The sequence below is a fragment of the Taudactylus pleione genome, unplaced genomic scaffold (genome assembly GCF_031769625.1).
Source record: "Taudactylus pleione unplaced genomic scaffold, aTauple2 ptg001043l, whole genome shotgun sequence".
In the NCBI taxonomy this organism is placed as follows: Eukaryota; Metazoa; Chordata; class Amphibia; order Anura; family Myobatrachidae; genus Taudactylus; species Taudactylus pleione.
Genome location: NW_028285444.1, coordinates 427,267 through 450,392, shown reverse-complemented (window position 1 = coordinate 450,392; position 23,126 = coordinate 427,267). Strand labels below are relative to the sequence as shown.

Below are 23,126 nucleotides of genomic sequence, written 5' to 3'. Positions count from 1 at the left end.
GCTAGGTGTATACCTGCTGTAACCTGTACATTGTACTGTGCTCTGCTACTAGTGAGGCTAGGTGTATACCTGCTGACCCCTGTACATTGTTACTGTGCTCTGCTACTAGTGAGGCTAGGTGTACACCTGCTGACCCCTGTACATTGTACTGTGCTCTGCTACTAGTGAGGCTAGGTGTATACCTGCTGTAACCTGTACATTGTTACTGTGCTCTGATACTAGTGAGGCTAGGTGTATACCTGCTGTAACCTGTACATTGTTACTGTGCTCTGCTACTAGTGAGGCTAGGTGTATACCTGCTGACCCCTGTACATTGTACTGTGCTCTGCTACTAGTGAGGCTAGGTGTATACCTGCTGACCCCTGTACATTGTTACTGTGCTCTGCTACTAGTGAGGCTAGGTGTATACCTGCTGTACCCTGTACATTGTTACTGTGCTCTGCTACTAGTGAGGCTAGGGGTATACCTGCTGTAACTTGTACATTGTACTGTGCTCTGCTACTAGTGAGGCTAGGTGTATACCTGCTGACCCCTGTACATTGTTACTGTGCTCTGCTACTAGTGAGGCTAGGTGTATACCTGCTGACCCCTGTACATTGTTACTGTGCTCTGCTACTAGTGAGGCTAGGTGTATACCTGCTGTAACCTGTACATTGTACTGTGCTCTGTTACTAGTGAGGCTAGGTGTATACCTGCTGTACCCCTGTACATTGTACTGTGCTCTGCTACTAGTGAGGCTAGGTGTATACCTGCTGACCCCTGTACTTTGTACTGTGCTCTGCTACTAGTGAGGCTATGTGTATACCTGCTGTACCCTGTACATTGTTACTGTGCTCTGCTACTAGTGAGGCTATGTGTATACCTGCTGACCCCTGTACATTGTTACTGTGCTCTGCTACTAGTGAGGCTAGGGGTATACCTGCTGTACCCCGTACATTGTTACTGTGCTCTGCTACTAGTGAGGCTAGGTGTATACCTGCTGACCCCTGTACACTGTACTGTGCTCTGCTACTAGTGAGGCTAGGTGTATTGCTACTGACCCCTGTACATTGTACTGTGCTCTGCTACTAGTGAGGCTAGGTGTATACCTGCTATACCCTGTACATTGTACTGTGCTCTGCTACTAGTGAGGCTAGGTGTATACCTGCTGTACCCTGTACACTGTTACTGTGCTCTGCTACTAATGAGGCTAGGTGTATACCTGCTGACCCCTGTACATTGTTACTGTGCTCTGCTACTAGTGAGGCTAGGGGTATACCTGCTGTACCCCGTACATTGTTACTGTGCTCTGCTACTAGTGAGGCTAGGTGTATACCTGCTGACCCCTGTACACTGTACTGTGCTCTGCTACTAGTGAGGCTAGGTGTATACCTGCTGTACCCTGTACATTGTTACTGTGCTCTGCTACTAGTGAGGCTAGGTGTATACCTGCTGTACCCTGTACATTGTACTGTGCTCTGCTACTAGTGAGGCTAGGTGTATACCTGCTGACCCCTGTACATTATACTGTGCTCTGCTATTAGTGAGGCTAGGTGTATAACTGCTGTACCCTGTACATTGTACTGTGCTCTGCTACTAGTGAGGCTAGGTGTATACCTGCTGACCCCTGTACATTGTTACTGTGCTCTGCTACTAGTGAGGCTAGGTGTATACCTGCTGTACCCTGTACATTGTACTGTGCTCTGCTACTAGTGAGGCTAGGTGTATACCTGCTGACCCCTGTACATTGTTACTGTGCTCTGCTACTAGTGAGGCTAGGTGTATACCTGCTGTAACCTGTACATTGTTACTGTGCTCTGCTACTAGTGAGGCTAGGTGTATACCTGCTGTAACCTGTACATTGTTACTGTGCTCTGCTACTAGTGAGGCTAGGTGTATACCTGCTGTAACCTGTACATTGTTACTGTGCTCTGCTACTAGTGAGGCTAGGTGTATACCTGCTGACCCCTGTACATTGTACTGTGCTCTGCTACTAGTGAGGTTAGGTGTATACCTGCTGACCCCTGTACATTGTACTGTGCTCTGCTACTAGTGAGGCTAGGTGTATACCTGCTGTAACCTGTACATTGTTACTGTGCTCTGCTACTAGTGAGGCTAGGTGTATACCTGCTGACCCCTGTACATTGTACTGTGCTCTGCTACTAGTGAGGCTAGGTGTATACCTGCTGACCCCTGTACATTGTTACTGTGCTCTGCTACTAGTGAGGCTAGGTGTATACCTGCTGTACCCTGTACATTGTTACTGTGCTCTGCTACTAGTGAGGCTAGGTGTATACCTGCTGTAACTTGTACATTGTACTGTGCTCTGCTACTAGTGAGGCTAGGTGTATACCTGCTGACCCCTGTACATTGTTACTGTGCTCTGCTACTAGTGAGGCTAGGTGTATACCTGCTGACCCCTGTACATTGTTACTGTGCTCTGCTACTAGTGAGGCTAGGTGTATACCTGCTGTAACCTGTACATTGTACTGTGCTCTGTTACTAGTGAGGCTAGGTGTATACCTGCTGTACCCCTGTACATTGTACTGTGCTCTGCTACTAGTGAGGCTAGGTGTATACCTGCTGACCCCTGTACTTTGTACTGTGCTCTGCTACTAGTGAGGCTAGGTGTATACCTGCTGTACCCTGTACATTGTACTGTGCTCTGCTACTAGTGAGGCTAGGTGTATACCTGCTGTACCCTGTACATTGTTACTGTGCTCTGCTACTAGTGAGGCTAGGTGTATACCTGCTGTACCCTGTACATTGTACTGTGCTCTGCTACTAGTGAGGCTAGGTGTATACCTGCTGTACCCTGTACATTGTACTGTGCTCTGCTACTAGTGAGGCTAGGTGTATTGCTACTGACCCCTGTACATTGTACTGTGCTCTGCTACTAGTGAGGCTAGGTGTATACCTGCTATACCCTGTACATTGTACTGTGCTCTGCTACTAGTGAGGCTAGGTGTATACCTGCTGTACCCTGTACACTGTTACTGTGCTCTGCTACTAATGAGGCTAGGTGTATACCTGCTGACCCCTGTACATTGTTACTGTGCTCTGCTACTAGTGAGGCTAGGGGTATACCTGCTGTACCCCGTACATTGTTACTGTGCTCTGCTACTAGTGAGGCTAGGTGTATACCTGCTGACCCCTGTACACTGTACTGTGCTCTGCTACTAGTGAGGCTAGGTGTATACCTGATGACCCCTGTACATTATACTGTGCTCTGCTATTAGTGAGGCTAGGTGTATAACTGCTGTACCCTGTACATTGTACTGTGCTCTGCTACTAGTGGGGCTAGGTGTATACCTGCTGACCCCGTACATTGTTACTGTGCTCTGCTACTAGTGAGGCTAGGTGTATACCTGCTGACCCCTGTACATTGTTCTGTGCTCTGCTACTAGTGGGGCTAGGTGTATACCTGCTGACCCCGTACATTGTACTGTGCTCTGCTACTAGTGAGGCTAGGTGTATACCTGCTGTAACCTGTACATTGTTACTGTGCTCTGCTACTAGTGAGGCTAGGTGTATACCTGCTGTAACCTGTACATTGTACTGTGCTCTGCTACTAGTGAGGCTAGGTGTATACCTCCTGTAACCTGTACATTGTTACTGTGCTCTGCTACTAGTGAGGCTAGGTGTATACCTGCTGTACCCTGTACATTGTACTGTGCTCTGCTACTAGTGAGGCTAGGTGTATACCTGCTGATCCCTGTACATTGTTACTGTGCTCTGCTACTAGTGAGGCTAGGTGTATACCTGCTGACCCCTGTACATTGTACTGTGCTCTGCTACTAGTGAGGCTAGGTGTATACCTGCTGTAACATGTACATTGTACTGTGCTCTGCTACTAGTGAGGTTAGGTATATACCTGCTGACCCCTGTACATTGTACTGTGCTCTGCTACTAGTGAGGCTAGGTGTATACCTGCTGTAACCTGTACATTGTTACTGTGCTCTGCTACTAGTGAGGCTAGGTGTATACCTGCTGTACCCTGTACATTGTTACTGTGCTCTGCTACTAGTGAGGCTAGGTGTATACCTGCTGACCCCTGTACATTGTTACTGTGCTCTGCTACTAGTGAGGCTAGGTGTATACCTGCTGACCCCTGTACATTGTACTGTGCTCTGCTACTAGTGAGGCTAGGTGTATATCTGCTGACCCCTGTACATTGTTACTGTGCTCTGCTACTAGTGAGGCTAGGTGTATACCTGCTGACCCCTGTACATTGTACTGTGCTCTGCTACTAGTGAGGCTAGGTGTATACCTGCTGACCCCTGTACATTGTTACTGTGCTCTGCTACTAGTGAGGCTAGGTGTATACCTGCTGACCCCTGTACATTGTTACTGTGCTCTGCTACTAGTGAGGCTAGGTGTATACCTGCTGACCCCTGTACATTGTACTGTGCTCTGCTACTAGTGAGGCTAGGTGTATACCTGCTGTACCCTGTACATTGTACTGTGCTCTGCTACTAGTGAGGCTAGGTGTATACCTGCTGTACCCCTGTACATTGTTACTGTGCTCTGCTACTAGTGAGGCTAGGTGTATACCTGCTGTAACCTGTATATTGTACTGTGCTCTGCTACTAGTGAGGCTAGGTGTATACCTGCTGTAACCTGTACATTGTACTGTGCTCTGCTACTAGTAAGGCTAGGTGTATACCTGCTGACCCCTGTACATTGTTACTGTGCTCTGCTACTAGTGAGGCTAGGTGTATACCTGCTGTACCCTGTACATTGTTACTGTGCTCTGCTACTAGTGAGGCTAGGTGTATACCTGCTGACCCCTGTACATTGTACTGTGCTCTGCTACTAGTGAGGCTATGTGTATACCTGCTGTAACCTGTACATTGTACTGTGCTCTGCTACTAGTGAGGCTAGGTGTATACCTGCTGACCCCTGTACATTGTTACTGTGCTCTGCTACTAGTGAGGCTAGGTGTATACCTGCTGTACCCTGTACATTGTTACTGTGCTCTGCTACTAGTGAGGCTAGGTGTATACCTGCTGTAACCTGTACATTGTACTGTGCTCTGCTACTAGTGAGGCTAGGTGTATACCTGCTGTTCCCTGTACATTGTTACTGTACTCTGCTACTAGTGAGGCTAGGTGTATACCTGCTGACCCCTGTACATTGTACTGTGCCCTGCTACTAGTGAGGCTAGGTGTATACGTGCTGTAACCTGTACATTGTTACTGTGCTCTGCTACTAGTGAGGCTAGGTGTATACCTGCTGACCCCTGTACTGTGCTCTGCTACTAGTGAGGCTAGGTGTATACCTGCTGACCCTGTACATTGTACTGTGCTCTGCTACTAGTGAGGCTAGGTGTATACCTGCTGACCCTGTACATTGTACTGTGCTCTGCTACTAGTGAGGCTAGGTGTATACCTGCTGTACCCGTGTACATTGTTACTGTGCTCTGCTACTAGTGAGGCTAGGTGTATACCTGCTGTACCCTGTACATTGTACTTTGCTCTGCTACTAGTGAGGCTAGGTGTATACCTGCTGACCCCTGTACATTGTACTGTGCTCTGCTACTAGTGAGGCTAGGTGTATACCTGCTGTAACCTGTACATTGTACTGTGCTCTGCTACTAGTGAGGCTAGGTGTATACCTGCTGTACCCTGTACATTGTTACTGTGCTCTGCTACTAGTGAGGCTAGGTGTATACCTGCTGACCCCTGTACATTGTTACTGTGCTCTGCTACTAGTGAGGCTAGGTGTATACCTACTGACCCCTGTACATTGTACTGTGCTCTGCTACTAGTGAGGCTTGGTGTATACCTTCTGACCCATGTACATTGTACTGTGCTCTGCTACTAGTGAGGCTAGGTGTATACCTGCTGTACCCTGTACATTGTACTGTGCTCTGCTACTAGTGAGGCTAGGTGTATACCTGCTGACCCCTGTACATTGTACTGTGCTCTGCTACTAGTGAGGCTAGGTGTGTACCTGCTGACCCCTGTACATGTACTGTGCTCTGCTACTAGTGAGGCTAGGTGTATACCTGCTGTAACCTGTACATTGTTACTGTGCTCTGCTACTACTGAGGCTAGGTGTATACCTGCTGTACCCTGTACATTGTTACTGTGCTCTGCTACTAGTTAGGCTAGGTGTATACCTGCTGTACCCTGTACATTGTACTGTGCTCTGCTACTAGTGAGGCTAGGTGTATACCTGCTGTACCCTGTACATTGTTACTGTGCTCTGCTACTAGTGAGGCTAGGTGTATACCTGCTGTACCCTGTACATTGTTACTGCGCTCTGCTACTAGTGAGGCTAGGTGTATACCTGCTGTAACCTGTACATTGTTACTGTGCTCTGCTACTAGTGAGGCTAGGTGTATACCTACTGAACCCTGTACATTGTTATTGTGCTCTGCTACTAGGGAGGCTAGGTCTACACCTGCTGCAACCTGTACATTGTTACTGTGCTCTGCTACTAGTGAGGCTAGGTCTACACCTGCTGCAACCTGTACATTGTTACTGTGCTTTGCTACTAGTGAGGCTAGGCGTATACCTGCTGACCCCTGTACATTGTACTGTGCTCTGCTACTAGTGAGGCTAGGTGTATACCTGCTGACCCCTGTACATTGTACTGTGCTCTGCTACTAGTGAGGCTAGGTGTACACCTGCTGCAACCTGTACATTGTTACTGTGCTCTGCTACTAGTGAGGCTAGGCGTATACCTGCTGACCCCTGTACATTGTACTGTGCTCTGCTACTAGTGAGGCTAGGTGTATACCTGCTGTAACCTGTACATTGTTACTGTGCTCTGCTACTAGTGAGGCTAGGTGTATACCTGCTGACCCCTGTACATCGTTACTGTGCTCTGCTACTAGTGAGGCTAGGTGTATACCTGCTGTAACCTGTACATTGTACTGTGCTCTGCTACTAGTGAGGCTAGGTGTATACCTGCTGTAACCTGTACATTGTACTGTGCTCTGCTACTAGTGAGGCTAGGTGTATACCTGCTGTAACCTGTACATTGTACTGTGCTCTGCTACTAGTGAGGCTAGGTGTATACCTGCTGACCCCTGTACATTGTACTGTGCTCTGCTACTAGTGAGGCTAGGTGTATACCTGCTGACCCCTGTACATTGTACTGTGCTCTGCTTCTAGTGAGGCTAGGTGTATTCCTGCTGTACCCTGTACATTGTACTGTGCTCTGCTACTAGTGAGGCTAGGTGTATACCTGCTGTACCCTGTACATTGTACTGTGCTCTGCTACTAGTGAGGCTAGGTGTATACCTGCTGTACCCTGTACATTGTTACTGTGCTCTGCTACTAGTGAGGCTAGGTGTATACCTGCTGTACCCTGTACATTGTACTGTGCTCTGCTACTAGTGAGGCTAGGTGTATACCTGCTGTAACCTGTACATTGTACTGTGCTCTGCTACTAGTGAGGATAGGTGTATACCTGCTGTACCCTGTACATTGTTACTGCGCTCTGCTACTAGTGAGGCTAGGTGTATACCTGCTGTAACCTGTACATTGTTACTGTGCTCTGCTACTAGTGAGGCTAGGTGTATACCTACTGAACCCTGTACATTGTTATTGTGCTCTGCTACTAGTGAGGCTAGGTCTACACCTGCTGCAACCTGTACATTGTTACTGTGCTCTGCTACTAGTGAGGCTAGGTCTACACCTGCTGCAACCTGTACATTGTTACTGTGCTCTGCTACTAGTGAGGCTAGGCGTATACCTGCTGACCACTGTACATTGTACTGTGCTCTGCTACTAGTGAGGCTAGGTGTATACCTGCTGTACCCTGTGCATTGTTACTATGCTCTGCTACTAGTGAGGCTAGGTGTATACCTGCTGCAACCTGTACATTGTTACTGTGCTCTGCTACTAGTGAGGCTAGGCGTATACCTGCTGACCCCTGTACATTGTTACTGTGCTCTGCTACTAGTGAGGCTAGATGTATACCTGCTGTACCCCGTACTTTGTTACTGTGCTCTGCTACTAGTGAGGCTAGGTGTATACCTGCTGTAACCTGTACATTGTACTGTGCTCTGCTACTAGTGTGGCTAGGTGTATACCTTCTGCAACCTGTACATTGTTACTGTGCTCTGCTACTAGTGAGGCTAGGCGTATACCTGCTGACCCCTGTACATTGTACTGTGCTCTGCTACTAGTGAGGCTAGGTGTATACCTGCTGTAACCTGTACATTGTACTGTGCTCTGCTACTAGTGAGGCTAGGTGTATACCTGCTGTAACCTGTACATTGTACTGTGCTCTGCTACTAGTGAGGCTAGGTGTATACCTGCTGACCCCTGTACATTGTACTGTGCTCTGCTACTAGTGAGGCTAGGTGTATACCTGCTGACCCCTGTACATTGTACTGTGCTCTGCTACTAGTGAGGCTAGGTGTATACCTGCTGTACCCTGTACATTGTTACTGTGCTCTGCTACTAGTGAGGCTAGGCGTATACCTGCTGACCCCTGTACATTGTACTGTGCTCTGCTACTAGTGAGGCTAGGCGTATACCTGCTGACCCCTGTACATTGTACTGTGCTCTGCTACTAGTGAGGCTAGGTGTATACCTGCTGTACCCTGTACATTGTTACTGCGCTCTGCTACTAGTGAGGCTAGGTGTATACCTGCTGTAACCTGTACATTGTTACTGTGCTCTGCTACTAGTGAGGCTAGGTGTATACCTGCTGTAACCTGTACATTGTTACTGTGCTCTGCTACTAGTGAGGCTAGGTGTATACCTACTGAACCCTGTACATTGTTATTGTGCTCTGCTACTAGTGAGGCTAGGTGTATACCTGCTGACCCCTGTACATTGTACTGTGCTCTGCTACTAGTGAGGCTAGGTGTATACCTGCTGTAACCTGTACATTGTACTGTGCTCTGCTACTAGTGAGGCTAGGTGTATACCTGCTGTAACCTGTACATTGTTACTGTGCTCTGCTACTAGTGAGGCTAGGTGTATACCTGCTGACCCCTGTACATTGTACTGTGCTCTGCTACTAGTGAGGCTAGGCTTATACCTGCTGACCCCTGTACATTGTACTGTGCTCTGCTACTAGTGAGGCTAGGTGTACACCTGCTGCAACCTGTACATTGTTACTGTGCTCTGCTACTAGTGAGGCTAGATGTATACCTGCTGTACCCGTACATTGTTACTGTGCTCTGCTACTAGTGAGGCTAGGTGTATACCTGCTGTAACCTGTACATTGTACTGTGCTCTGCTACTAGTGAGGCTAGGTGTATACCTGCTGACCCCTGTACATTGTACTGTGCTCTGCTACTAGTGAGGCTAGGTGTATACCTGCTGACCCCTGTACATTGTACTGTGCTCTGCTACTAGTGAGGCTAGGCGTATACCTGCTGTAACCTGTACATTGTACTGTGCTCTGCTACTAGTGAGGCTAGGTGTATACCTGCTGACCCCTGTACATTGTACTGTGCTCTGCTACTAGTGAGGATAGATGTATACCTGCTGTACCCTGTACATTGTTACTGTGCTCTGCTACTAGTGAGGCTAGGCGTATACCTGCTGACCCCTGTACATTGTACTGTGCTCTGCTACTATTGATGCTAGGTGTGTACCTGCTGTACCCTGTACATTGTTACTGTGCTCTGCTACTAGTGAGGCTAGGCGTATACCTGCTGACCCCTGTACATTGTACTGTGCTCTGCTACTAGTGAGGCTAGGTGTATACCTGCTGTACCCTGTACATTGTTACTGCGCTCTGCTACTAGTGAGGCTAGGTGTATACCTGCTGTAACCTGTACATTGTTACTGTGCTCTGCTACTAGTGAGGCTAGGTGTATACCTACTGAACCCTGTACATTGTTATTGTGCTCTGCTACTAGTGAGGCTAGGTGTATACCTGCTGACCCCTGTACATTGTACTGTGCTCTGCTACTAGTGAGGCTAGGTCTACACCTGCTGCAACCTGTACATTGTTACTGTGCTCTGCTACTAGTGAGGCTAGGCGTATACCTGCTGACCCCTGTACATTGTTACTGTGCTCTGCTACTAGTGAGGCTAGATGTATACCTGCTGTACCCCGTACATTGTTACTGTGCTCTGCTACTAGTGAGGCTAGGTGTATACCTGCTGCAACCTGTACATTGTTACTGTGCTCTGCTACTAGTGAGGCTAGGCGTATACCTGCTGACCCCTGTACATTGTACTGTGCTCTGCTACTAGTGAGGCTAGGTGTATACCTGCTGTAACCTGTACATTGTACTGTGCTCTGCTACTAGTGAGGCTAGGTGTATACCTGCTGTAACCTGTACATTGTACTGTGCTCTGCTACTAGTGAGGCTAGGTGTATACCTGCTGACCCCTGTACATTGTACTGTGCTCTGCTACTAATGAGGCTAGGTGTATACCTGCTGACCCCTGTACATTGTACTGTGCTCTGCTACTAGTGAGGCTAAGTGTATACCTGCTGTACCCTGTACATTGTTACTGCGCTCTGCTACTAGTGAGGCTAGGTGTATACCTGCTGTAACCTGTACATTGTTACTGTGCTCTGCTACTAGTGAGGCTAGGGGTATACCTACTGAACCCTGTACATTGTTATTGTGCTCTGCTTCTAGTGAGGCTAGGTCTACACCTGCTGCAACCTGTACATTGTTACTGTGCTCTGCTACTAGTGAGGCTAGGTCTACACCTGCTGCAACCTGTACATTGTTACTGTGCTCTGTTACTAGTGAGGCTGGGCTTATACCTGCTGACCCCTGTACATTGTACTGTGCTCTGTTACTAGTGAGGCTAGGTGTATACCTGCTGTAACCTGTACATTGTACTGTGCTCTGTTACTAGTGAGGATAGGTGTTCACCTGCTGCAACCTGTACATTGTTACTGTGCTCTGCTACTAGTGAGGCTAGGTGTATACCTGCTGACCCCTGTACATTGTACTGTGCTCTGCTACTAGTGAGGCTAGGTGTATACCTGCTGTAACCTGTACATTGTTACTGTGCTCTGCTTTGTATTTGTGTATTTGCTCTACCTGCAAGTGTGTGCTACCTGCATTTTATCCTGTTCCTGTATACTGTGCTGATGGATCCCTATCAGTATAAAGTGTTGGTCGCCCAAGCTGGGGTCCAGTTGATCCAGGAGAGGGCCCAGCGAAGGAGAAGAGCATGCTGGACCAAGGAGTGTCTGCAGGAAAAGGATACTCGCTCTCACATGTCCCTACTGATGGAGATCAAGGACAATTACCCGGACGACTACCACAACTACCTGCACATGGATGACGCCACTTTCAAGGAGTTGCTGACTATGGTGACCCCCCACATCCGGAGGCAAGATACAAGGCTGCGGAGGGCAATCCCTGCTGAAGAGAGACTGGTGGCTACCCTGAGGTACCTGGCTACAGGAAGGTCATTTGAAGACCTGAAGTTTGGGACCCTCATCTCACCTCAGTCCTTGGGCGTCATCATTCCGGAGACCTGCAAAGCATCGTTAATGTGCTGCAGGACCAGTACTGCAAGGTAAGAAAAAAAAAATACACATTTGCTACTTGTGAAAGAAAAAAAGTTTTAATTTTTTTCTTTGTTTTCTTTTTCAATTTAACTCTTTATATAACTGTCCCAGCCAATAGGGCTGCATTAACAAGACTGTGCTGCATAGCCGTCATTAACATTTGTGTTGCAAGAACAGTACACTACGTAATTTTAAATATATTACATAAACGTCTATAAACAGTACAAAACAGCATTATCACCAAATGTTATCAGTCCCAATAGGTAGGCTGCTGTATGCTATACGGTGGGTCAGACACCAGATTGAACAGGCCAATACACACATGGCACACGTACACACTGTGGCCCCGGCTTCAAGCAATCTGTACTTGCGCCATGTGTGTAGTGACCTTGTCCAATCAGCGACATCACCACCGTATAGCATACAGCCAGCACCTATAGGGAGTGATGACATTTGGTGATAGTACAGAAGAATAAGAATAACGCGGCAAATCCTCCTCTGACTCCAGCAGAGCATTGTAAACGGTCCTGCTAGTGGTTGGGGTGCTGGGTGGGGGATTAATCTCCAACTGGGATGGGCGGGCTGACATAGGCATTTGGAGCAGGGGAATAAAGCATAGGACCAGTAATTTAGGTGGAGTTGTGCAAATTACTATTGAGGGATCGAATGAGAAGCTCACAGACGAGCCTATGGAAATTTTTGGAAGTTGCCGCGTCCATTTTTCTCATCTGACTATTAATGTGAGCAGTAAAGTCGTCAATATCATCAGGGGTTTTTTGAAGGATGCTTTCTGCTTTTTGTAGAAACAACTCCTCCTGTTCTGTGTCCTTTTGATTTTTTGTTATTGTTTTTTTTGTTTTTTGGGGTGGTACCGAGGAGGATGGTTCAATGGGTGTGGTAATTGTGGTGACGTTTTCCACCTCACTGTCCCCGATCAAAGTTAGGTTCGGCATGGGGGACAAATCAGGATCTTGGTTGGGAGTCTATATAGGAAAAAAAGAAAAAACAATATTAAAGTCATGTTTTTCTAAAAACTTATTTTTCTATTTTTCCAGTTTCCTAACACCGTGGAAGAGTTGAAGAGCATCGCTGAAGATTTTGAACAGCGTTGGAATTTCCCTAACTGCGGAGGAGCCATCGATGGAAAACACATCCGCATCAACCCACCTGCAAACACCGGATCATATTACTACAACTACAAAGGCTTCTTCAGCATCGTTCTCATGGCAGTGGTGAATGCCAACTACGAATTTTTGTTTGTGGATGTCAGCAAGAATGGCCATGTTTCAGATGGTGGGTCCTTCAAACAGACGGCTTTCTACCAGAGACTCACCAACAAAACCCTCAACTTGCCATCACTGGACCAGACAAAGTACGGCCTAAATTATGTTTTTGTTGCAGACGAGGCTTTTGCATTACATGAACATGTGATGAAGCCATTTGTACAGAGGGGCCTGACCAGAGAGAAGAGGATCTATAACTACCGTCTATCCCAGGCACGGCGCATTGTGGAAAATGCGTTTTTTATAATACTCGGCACCCGGTTCCGCATTTTCCACACCACCATAAACCTACGTGTGGAGAAGATAAACTGGGTCGTGATGGCGTGCTGTGTGCTGCATAACTTTCTGCGAAGGAAAACTACCCAACGAGGACCAGTCCCAGCTAGACCAGAACTTGTAGGAGCTCTGGAGGACATTGCCCAGTTTACATCAATGTCTGCACCAACAAATGCAACAACATCATCAGCACGTGCCAAAGAAGTGAGGGAGGAGTACATGACCTATTTCAATGGACCAGGTGTGGTGTCATGGCAGGAGGACTGTCTGTGAGATAAATGACTATAGTGTGATTGAGCAACAAAAAAAATAAAAGGTTTTAGTTCATGAACTGTGGGCCTGATTCAGAGCCAGACGCTCTGAACGAGCGCCCGCTCTGAATCAGGGCATTTTTTTTTTTTTTTGGTGCGTCCTCTTGGACGCTCGCATAGCTGTGGGTTACCACCCACAGCTTATGCGAGCGTCCATGATGATGGTCGCGATGGTCAAAACCATCGCGAACATCGGGCTTGCGACGAGACCCTGCGGTAGGGTCTCGCTGCCGCAAGCCCTGGAGTGACTTTGGCTCTATCAGAGCCAAAATCACTCCCACTGACATCACTAGTGATGTCAGTGGGAGTTCCCATGGGAACACCTCCGTCTGGGCAGCCACGCCCCGGCATGCCCACCAAAGGGGGTGTGCTGTCTCTCACCATCGACAGCACGCCCCCTTTGGTGCAAGACCCCGAGCGACGGCTTCCCAGTTGCTCGCCGGGTCTCGAGCATGCGAACGACGGAGCAGCCCCCATCATGCGCATTTGGGTACCATCGACCCGCTTGCGAGTGTCCTGCGCTCGCGAGCGGGTCTAAATGAGACCCTGTGTCTCTACCCACCAAGAAATCCTCAGATGTTGCAATCACTTCTGCCGCCTCCTGCTCTCCCTCCCGCTTGGCCATCAGGACCACTGACTGGCGTTGTGGCTCTTGTTCGCTTATGAAACTTATAAGATCATAGTACCAGAGTGTTGGCTGGTACATGTCGTTACTGCCTGCCCCAGAATTTTTGGAGTCATGCACTTTTCGCTTCTCTTTTATATACACGGTACGGTACGCAGGTTCTATACTTTGTGCCGTACTGCTTTAAGGTCAGCATCCGCAATTAACCTTTTTGTGTACAAGAGCCCCAAAGCTGCCAATTTTGCCGACTTGTGGTGGTACGGTCGACAGGATATCTGCCATAGACACTCCTTTTCCTGGAGGTTCTCTAGAAATCCGGTTACAAACTCCCGTTCATTATCCACAGAGATTGCTAGGAGGAAAAAATGAGGACATTTTAATCATCTACAAATGTGAATTGTTTTGTACATTTTAATGTATATTTTTACATATTTCACGTTTTTTGTATATTTTATTTGTTTTTTGTGTGTTATTATTATATCTTTACAGGAATTTAATGTTTTTTTAAATGTATTTTATTCTGTTTTTTTTCCAGGGATGTTTTGTGTTTTTCTATGTATTTTAACATGTTTTTTCCCCAGGTATGTTATGTTGTTTTTTCTATGTATTTTAACATGTTTTTTTCCAGGGATGTAATGTCTATTTATATGTAGAAATATGTTTTATTTTTGTTGTTGCAATATATTTGTTTATGTTGGTGACATACATTGGTTTATGGTGGTACATTCAAACATCATAAACTAATGTATCGCAGCAACAAAAACAAATTTTATATTGTATTAATATGTATTGATGTTGTTGTAATGTTTTAATATTTGTTGTTGAACTAAATTTTTTTTAATCAAATTATAAAATTTTTGAGTGATTTTTTATTGTGAGGTTATTTTATAGGTGTCACATGACATTGGTGGGTAGGTGGGTGGCACACATTGGTGAGTAGTGGGAGGTTAATGCATGGCCCAGCCACCGACCGCCTCATTCCGGCGGACGGTGGCTGGGTCATGCATTTATAAACACATTGGTGGGTAGGTGGGTGGCACACATTGGTGGGTAGGTGGGTGGCACACATTGGCGGGCAGTGGGGTTGCATTAAATACAGTACCAATACTCACCAAACTGCTGTAAATCCTCACTTCACTGTGCAGGCTCTCTCGTGCTTCCTTCTTGTAGCCACGATACTGCAGAAGATGGCGATTGGGTGTGTACAGGGTCCTGTCAGTCAAATCCCCCAAAGTACGATGAGTCGTGAGATACATTGTGATTAAAAAAACTCACGATTTGATTCAAATCGTGTCCCAGATTGGCAAGTCTGGCCTACAGCACGCCAGATGTCAAAATGCGAGGTGCGACGAGCGGGGACGCGCATCGGCATCGTGATCAGGAGTAGAACTTCACGATTTGGCCATATTTTACACGATTTGTCCTCACGATTCGTCGAAATCGGCCAAATCGGGTAAAAAAATCTCCATGTGTGTGGCCAGTTTTAGACAGACGTGAGACTGTTCTGTGTGCAGCAATAGGGAAATACCCTTATGTTCTAATAGTGACTTTTACCCTTATGTTCTAATAGTGACTTTTACCCTTATAATATTGACTCTTACCCTTATGTTCTAATAGTGACTTTTACCCTTATAATATTGACTCTTACCCTTATGTTCTAATAGTGACTTTTGTTTTTTACTGATCCAGTGAACTATGGATCCAATATGTACAGTATATATATATATATATATATATATATATATATATAAAAAAACTGTTGTAAATGGGTTTGTACTATTCACCATACTCGGAATTATGGACAGAAAGAGGCACGAGGTACTGTGAGAACATCAAAAAAATTAACAGCGACATAAAATGAATCAGTCATAGATTGTAAACATGTATAAAAACGAACTTTAATAGAAAAAAATACTTGTGTAAATGCATATCAATTAAATATATCATACTGTATAACTCGAATCAAAAGTGATGAGAACATTTAACGTAACGTAATAAAGCTGAGAGATGAGTAATCCTTATAAACCCTTAGAGTATGGGATATGTCCGATTCCAGTTACAGCAATAAGGAATTGTATTAAGGAAACAGATCAGATCGGTTCTGGGACTGGTTAGGTCAGAGACCTAATGGAGAACAATTTACTGTAGGCAAACCAAATAAAAAGTCTGTTCTTTGGCAAATGTCGTAACGCGTTTTACCACAAATTGTATTTGCCTACACTGATGAGCCTTGCCAGAAAGGAGGACATTGGATGCAGTGTTTCCATATAAAACTTGACCAGGTGTCATTATCAACAGTACCTGTATACCATGGTTGCTAATTGCTCATAAAGTAATTGATAATGACTCAGATAACTGCCTTTAAACAGTTTTGGGGTCACTATAAAATAATATGGACATGTATCACCTATAGATATTAGCTTACTATAAACATTATGTGAATAAAGGTCGCTCTATTGCACTTGGCTGTAGTGTGACATTGTGTGTGAGTGCACCATACTGTACATGGGATCCTCCTCCTAGGCGTCAGGTTATACTCATCAGTCCATAGTGGTGTAACGCTGTGTAAGTGGTTGTGGGCGCAGGAGCTGCAGTACGGAGACTGATGATGTACATGTGTGGTAGTGGTCTGCAGAACGTGGATGGGTTGGCTAAGTGTAAGTAGGTAATGTTAGGGCAGGCATGTCAAACATTTTGTGCGGCCCGACAGTGTGGGCCCAAATATATATAATATGTGGCCCACGATCAGAGCTCAGCAGTGTTTACTCTATTAAAACTGGCAACGCTGGTCTCTGAAGCAATCAGGGACTAAAGAAGCCTCTGATTGCATCAGAGGGCGACATTCCCAGTGATGCATCGCATGGGCGACGTCACCCGTGTCTCCCGCGATGAGAGGAGCCTGTGCCTGCCGCTCTGGATCTAATTAGGTCCAGACAGCGGCAGCGTTTACACAGGACGGTGGGAGTGATGACGGCATAGACTGGAGCCGTGCCCAGCGGCCATCATGAAGAAAGGTAAGTACTGCACAGGTGAGTGGGGCCTGTTCTATACTGGGAGGGGGCACTACTAGGGGCATTACTAGGGGCATTACAGGGGGCACAGCATAAGGTGCACTACTAAGGACATTACTGGAGGCACTGCATATGGGGCACTACTGGGACCACAACATAAGGGGCACTACTAGGGACATTACTGGGGGGGCTCTGCATAAGGGGCACTACTGGGGGCACTTCATTATGGACACTACTAGGGGCATTACTGGGGGCACATCATAAGGGGCACTACTGGGGGCTATGCATAATGGTATTACTGGGGGCACATCATAAGGGGCACTACTGGGGCCTATGCATAAGGGGCATTACTCGGGGCACTACTTGGGGCACAGCATAAGGTGCACTACTAGGGGCATTACTGGGGCACTGCATATGGGGCACTACTAGGGGCATTACTGGGGGCACAACATAAGGGTCACTACTAAGGACATTACTGGAGGCACTGCATATGGGGCACTACTGGGACCACAACATAAGGGGCACTACTAGGGACATTACTGGAGGGGCTCTGCATAAGGGGCACTACTGGGGGCACTTCATTAGGGACACTACTAGGGGCATTACTGGGGGCACATCATAAGGGGCACTACTGGGGGCTATGCATAATGGTATTACTGGGGGCACATCATAAGGGGCACTACTGGGGCCTATGCATAAGGGGCATTACTGGGGGCACTACTTGGGGCACAGCATAAGGTGCACTACTAGGGGCATTACTGGGGCACTGCATATGGGGCACTACTAGGGGCATTACTGGGGGCACAACATAAGGGTCACTACTAAGGGTATTATTGGGGCACTGCATAATGGGCACTACTAGGGGCACTGCATAAGGTGTATTTTTTTTTTTTTCATCTACAAATAATGCAATTTTCTTGCACCCCCTCTGTCAGTAACCAATGTACTAAGGCCCTGATTCAGAGCCGGACGCTCTGACCAGAGCGCTCACTCTGAATCAGGGCCCACCTCCATAAATATGGAGCGTCCTCCTGGACGCTCGTATAGCTGTGGGTCACCACCCACAGCATATACGAGCGTGCAGGATGATGGTCGCGATGGTCTTGACCATCGCGACCATCGCCACTGCGAGCAGAAGCCTGCGGTTGAGTTTCTCAACCGCAAGGCCAGGAGTGATTTTGGCTCTATCAGAGCCAAAATCACTCCCACTGACATCACTAGTGATGTCATTGGGGCCGGCTTCTGATGGTAGGCGTTCCCTTGGGAACGCCTCCGTCTGGCAGGCACGCCCCCGGCACGCCCAGCAAAGGGGGCGTGCTGTCAACATCGACAGCACGTCCCCTTTGATCAGACACAACGAGCGAAGGAAAGTCCTTCGCTCGTCGCGTCTCGCGCATGCGCAGTGCAGACCATCGACCCACTTGCGAGCGGACAGCCGCTCACGAGTGGCTCTGAATCAGGGCCTAAGCCTTGGAGAGAGATAAAGTAGACAGAGGAGGGTGTTCAGGACCCCTTCCCCAAGAGACCATTGTTACATTGTAACTGACAGTGATGGTCGGAGATTTTATAATAGGGACAGGCAGCTCTTTAAAGAATACTAGATAGATGAGTGTGAGACATTTGCCCCCAGTAATATGGTGCCTTCAGCGGCACAGATTGCCAGCTCCCCCCTGCAGCCATTCATTTCATTCAGCACATAACATCCCATTCTACATTTCATTTTTTGTAAAACATTGTACTAGGGAAGACAACCATTAAAATGCTATCCATGTGTATTATTATAAGGGGCCAGACTGACATATGTCGCTGAAAATGATCAAAGACCTATTGTGGGAAGCGGAGGAGGCGTGACCAGTGCTGTGAGGGTGTGGCCAGTGCTGTGTGGGTGTGGCCAGTGCCGTGTGGATGTGACCAGTGCCATATGGGTGTGACCAGTGCCGTGTGGGTGTGACCAGTGCCGTGTGGGTGTGACCAGTGCTGTGAGGGTGTGACCAGTGCCATGTGGGTGTGACCAGTGCTGTGCGGGTGTGACCAGTGCTGTGCGGGTGTGGTCAGTGCTGTGATGTTGTGGCCAGTGCCGTGTGGGTGTGACCAGTACCATGTTGGTGTGACCAGTGCTGTGAGGGTGTGGCCAGTGCCGTGTGGGTGTGGCCAGTGCCGTGTGGGTGTGACCAGTACCATGTGGGTGTGACCAGTACCATGTGGGTGTGACCAGTGCCGTGTGGGTGTGACCAGTGCCATGTGGGTGTATACACACCCTACACTATCAGCCCCAATGTCTGCCTAAGCGGCATATTTATTAATTTGGGAACTGGTCATGGTAATTCTAATTTATTATCACCGCTTATTACTGAAATATGAAATTAAGGATCGCCAGGATTTAGCAAAGAACACAGTCAGTGCCCTTGTAATGTGTTAGAAGTTAGGTGGTGGCTACTGCGCATGTGCAAGCGGCTAGTACCGTGGATGAATCCTGCAGATTCCTCTCCCGGAAACGTTTGCAGCGTGTAGCCTCATAGACTACGACGGCTGAAGCCATATGAAGAGGTCGTTAGCTAGCAGGGCCTGGCATTTTAGCGGCTCGCATACAAACCTATGGGGGCTGCTTTTGCTGTAAAAAATGGGGGACCACAGCAGATTTATACGTACAAAATGGTCATCTTTAGCATTTCTGGGTAGCCCACAGAAAGAAACGGGTGTTTTCTTTAGTAAATATGACCCATAATATGTAAAAATATAAAACTTGCATCATTTTGTGAGGAACATAGAAATACAAATTTAATACTCGTAATTTATGGCCAACATTGGGGCTAGCTGACATGGCGATGGGCCTATATTTATGTGTAGTCCTGTCCGCATCTGGTACTAGTTATTATTATCATGCCAGGATTAGGAGCGGTCCCCTATCACATAGAGTGCACGGTCTGCGCAGCTTCACCAACCAGAGCTGGAAATAGCAATCACATGTTTCTCGAGGTATCCGTTTTCCTGTCTGGCCTGAAGAAGCCGCTTAGTGAGATCTCATTATTAGCACTTGTTACGATGAAATTTAATTTTTTATTCATTACACTCTAAGGGGTATATTTAATAAAGTGAGTATTTTTAGAAGTGGAGATGTTTCCCATAGCAACCAATAAAATTCTACTTAACATGTAAATTGTACCTTTTAGAAGATTATAGTTAGAATCTGATGTTATGGGCAACATCTTCACTTTAGTAAATTTACCCCTAAGTATCAGTAAAATCGGTCACAGAACATTGTAGCTAAGGCCGCCAGTGTAGACGTTAGTACAGAAACCACTTTGTGTACAAATAAGTGAAATACAAAGGAACAGGCGCAATAAATATCTTCTAAAATCTAAACAATCTCTGACCATGATTTGTGTTCCTGTGTTATATATTGAAGATGATGTTTATGGAAGACTCAAATTACATGTAGGAAACTTTACACTTAATTAACGTGTGTCTAATGTACGTACATAGGTAACGTGATGTAACCGGATTCTGATCTCCCAACAGGTGACCTGAGGCCGGTGTCTATGCCGTCAGAATACAGCTGGATAGGAGAGGCCAAGGATTCCAACATGTATAAGAGGGGCAGCAGAGGTGAGCACCAACCACTTAGACATCCCCTCATGGCGGCCTCGCTCAGGAACTTGTTGTTCCATAGGCGGCAGTATTTGTGCATCTGAGCCCACAAAAGATTCAGAGTGTCCGAGCGTTAGAGCGACTGACCGACTGACCAGGTCCAGGTTCATATCGGTGTTAGAGCAGAATTTATTTGTAGAATTACATGGACCGTGAGACAGGTTTCCTGTATAGAGTCATTTGCACATTTAATGGATTTTACTTTCAATAACATAATAAATTTGTCCATTGGTCACTTTCAAATAAGTCACATGGGTGTGGTTTGTTCATTGAATACATAAAGACATACTGATGGCAGAAGTTGGTGCACAGTTTGCTCCTTGCCTCAGACCACACACCAGATGCCCTGAGATAGGAGGAGGAGGAGGAGGAGGAGGAGGAGGAGGAGGAGGAGGAGGAGGAGGAGGAGAGGAAGCAGAGATGCAGACTGATGGCAGAAGTTGGTGCACAGTTTGCTCCTTGCCTCAGACCACACACCAGATGCCCTGAGATAGGAGGAGGAGGAGGAGGAGAGGAAGCAGAGATGCAGACTGATGGCAGAAGTTGGTGCACAGTTGCTCCTTGCCTCAGACCACACACCAGATGCCCTGAGATAGGAGGAGGAGGAGGAGGAGGAGGAGGAGGAGAGGAAGCAGAGATGCAGACTGATGGCAGAAGTTGGTGCACAGTTTGCTCCTTGCCTCAGACCACACACCAGATGCCCTGAGATAGGAGGAGGAGGAGGAGAGGAAGCAGAGATGCAGACTGATGGCAGAAGTTGGTGCACAGTTGCTCCTTGCCTCAGACCACACACCAGATGCCCTGAGATAGGAGGAGGAGGAGGAGAGGAAGCAGAGATGCAGACTGATGGCAGAAGTTGGTGCACAGTTTGCTCCTTGCCTCAGACCGCACACCAGATGCCCTGAGATAGGAGGAGGAGGAGAGAAGAGGAAGCAGAGGTGCAGACTGATGGCAGAAGTTGGTGCACAGTTTGCTCCTTGCCTCAGACCACACACCAGATTCCCTGAGATAGGAGGAGGAGGAGAGAAGAGGAAGCAGAGGTGCAGACTGATGGCAGAAGTTGGTGCACAGTTTGCTCCTTGCCTCAGACCGCACACCAGATGCCCTGAGATAGAAGGAGGAGGAGGAGAGAAGAGGAAGCAGAGGTGCAGACTGATGGCAGAAGTTGGTGCACAGTTTGCTCCTTGCCTCAGACCACACACCAGATGCCCTGATATAGAAGGAGGAGGAGGAGAGAAGAGGAGGCAGAGGTGCAGACCGATGGCAGAAGTTGGTGCACAGTTTGCACCTTGCCTAAGACCACACACCAGATGCCCTGAGATAGGAGGAGGAGGAGAGAAGAGGAAGCAGAGGTGCAGACCAATGGCAGAAGTTGGTGCACAGTTTGCTCCTTGCCTCAGCCCACACACCAGATGCCCTGAGATAGGAGGAGGAGGAGAGAAGACAATGCAGAGGTGCAGACTGATGGCAGAAGTTGGTGCACAGTTTGCACCTTGCCTCAGCCCATACACCAGATGCCCTGAGATAGGAGGAGGAGGAGAGAAGAGGAAGCAGAGGTGCAGACTGATGGCAGAAGTTGGTGCACAGTTTGCACCTTGCCTCAGACCACACACCAGATGCCCTGAGATAGGAGGAGGAGGAGGAGGTGAGGAAGCAGAGGTGCAGACTGATGGCAGAAGTTTGTGCACAGTTTGCACCTTGCCTCATACCATACACCAGATGCCCTGAGATAGGAGGAGGAGGAGGTGAGGAAGCAGAGGTGCAGACTGATGGCAGAACTTGGTGCACAGTTTGCACCTTGCCTCAGCCCACACACCAGATGCCCTGAGATAGGAGGAGGAGGAGGAGAGAAGAGGAAGCAGAGGTGCAGACTGATGGTAGAAGTTGGTGCACAGTTTGCACCTTGCCTCAGCCCACACACCAGATGCCCTGAGATAGGAGGAGGAGGAGGAGGAGGAGAGAAGAGGAAGCAGAGGTGCAGACTGATGGTAGAAGTTGGTGCACAGTTTGCACCTTGCCTCAGACCACACACCAGATGCCCTGAGATAGGAGGAGGAGGAGGTGAGGAAGCAGAGGTGCAGACTGATGGCAGAAGTTTGTGCACAGTTTGCACCTTGCCTCATACCATACACCAGATGCCCTGAGATAGGAGGAGGAGGAGGAGGTGAGGAAGCAGAGGTGCAGACTGATGGCAGAAGTTGGTGCACAGTTTGCACCTTGCCTCAGCCCACACACCAGATGCCCTGAGATAGGAGGAGGAGGAGGAGGAGGAGAGAAGAGGAAGCAGAGGTGCAGACTGATGGTAGAAGTTGGTGCATAGTTTGCACCTTGCCTCATACCATACACCAGATGCCCTGAGATAGGAGGAGGAGGAGGAGGAGGAGGAGGAGGAGGAGAGAAGAGGAAGCAGAGGTGCAGACCAATGGCAGAAGTTGGTGCACAGTTTGCACCTTGCCTTAGCCCACACACCAGATGCCCTGAGATAGGAGGAGGCAAAATGTTAGAATGATGCCTGGGTGCCACAAGGGTCTCA

At 47.7% G+C, this 23,126-nt stretch overlaps 1 protein-coding gene across 1 annotated transcript in view; it reads left to right on the top strand.

The window, feature by feature from the left end:
- LOC148453994 (connector enhancer of kinase suppressor of ras 2-like) overlaps positions 1-23,126 on the top strand; it is a 970,642-nt gene that overhangs the window by 684,132 nt on the left and 263,384 nt on the right. Inside the window, exon 12 of the mRNA XM_088461402.1 lies at positions 20,465-20,550. Coding sequence (XP_088317528.1) covers positions 20,465-20,550 — 86 coding nt within the window. The remainder of the gene's footprint in view (positions 1-20,464; positions 20,551-23,126) is intronic.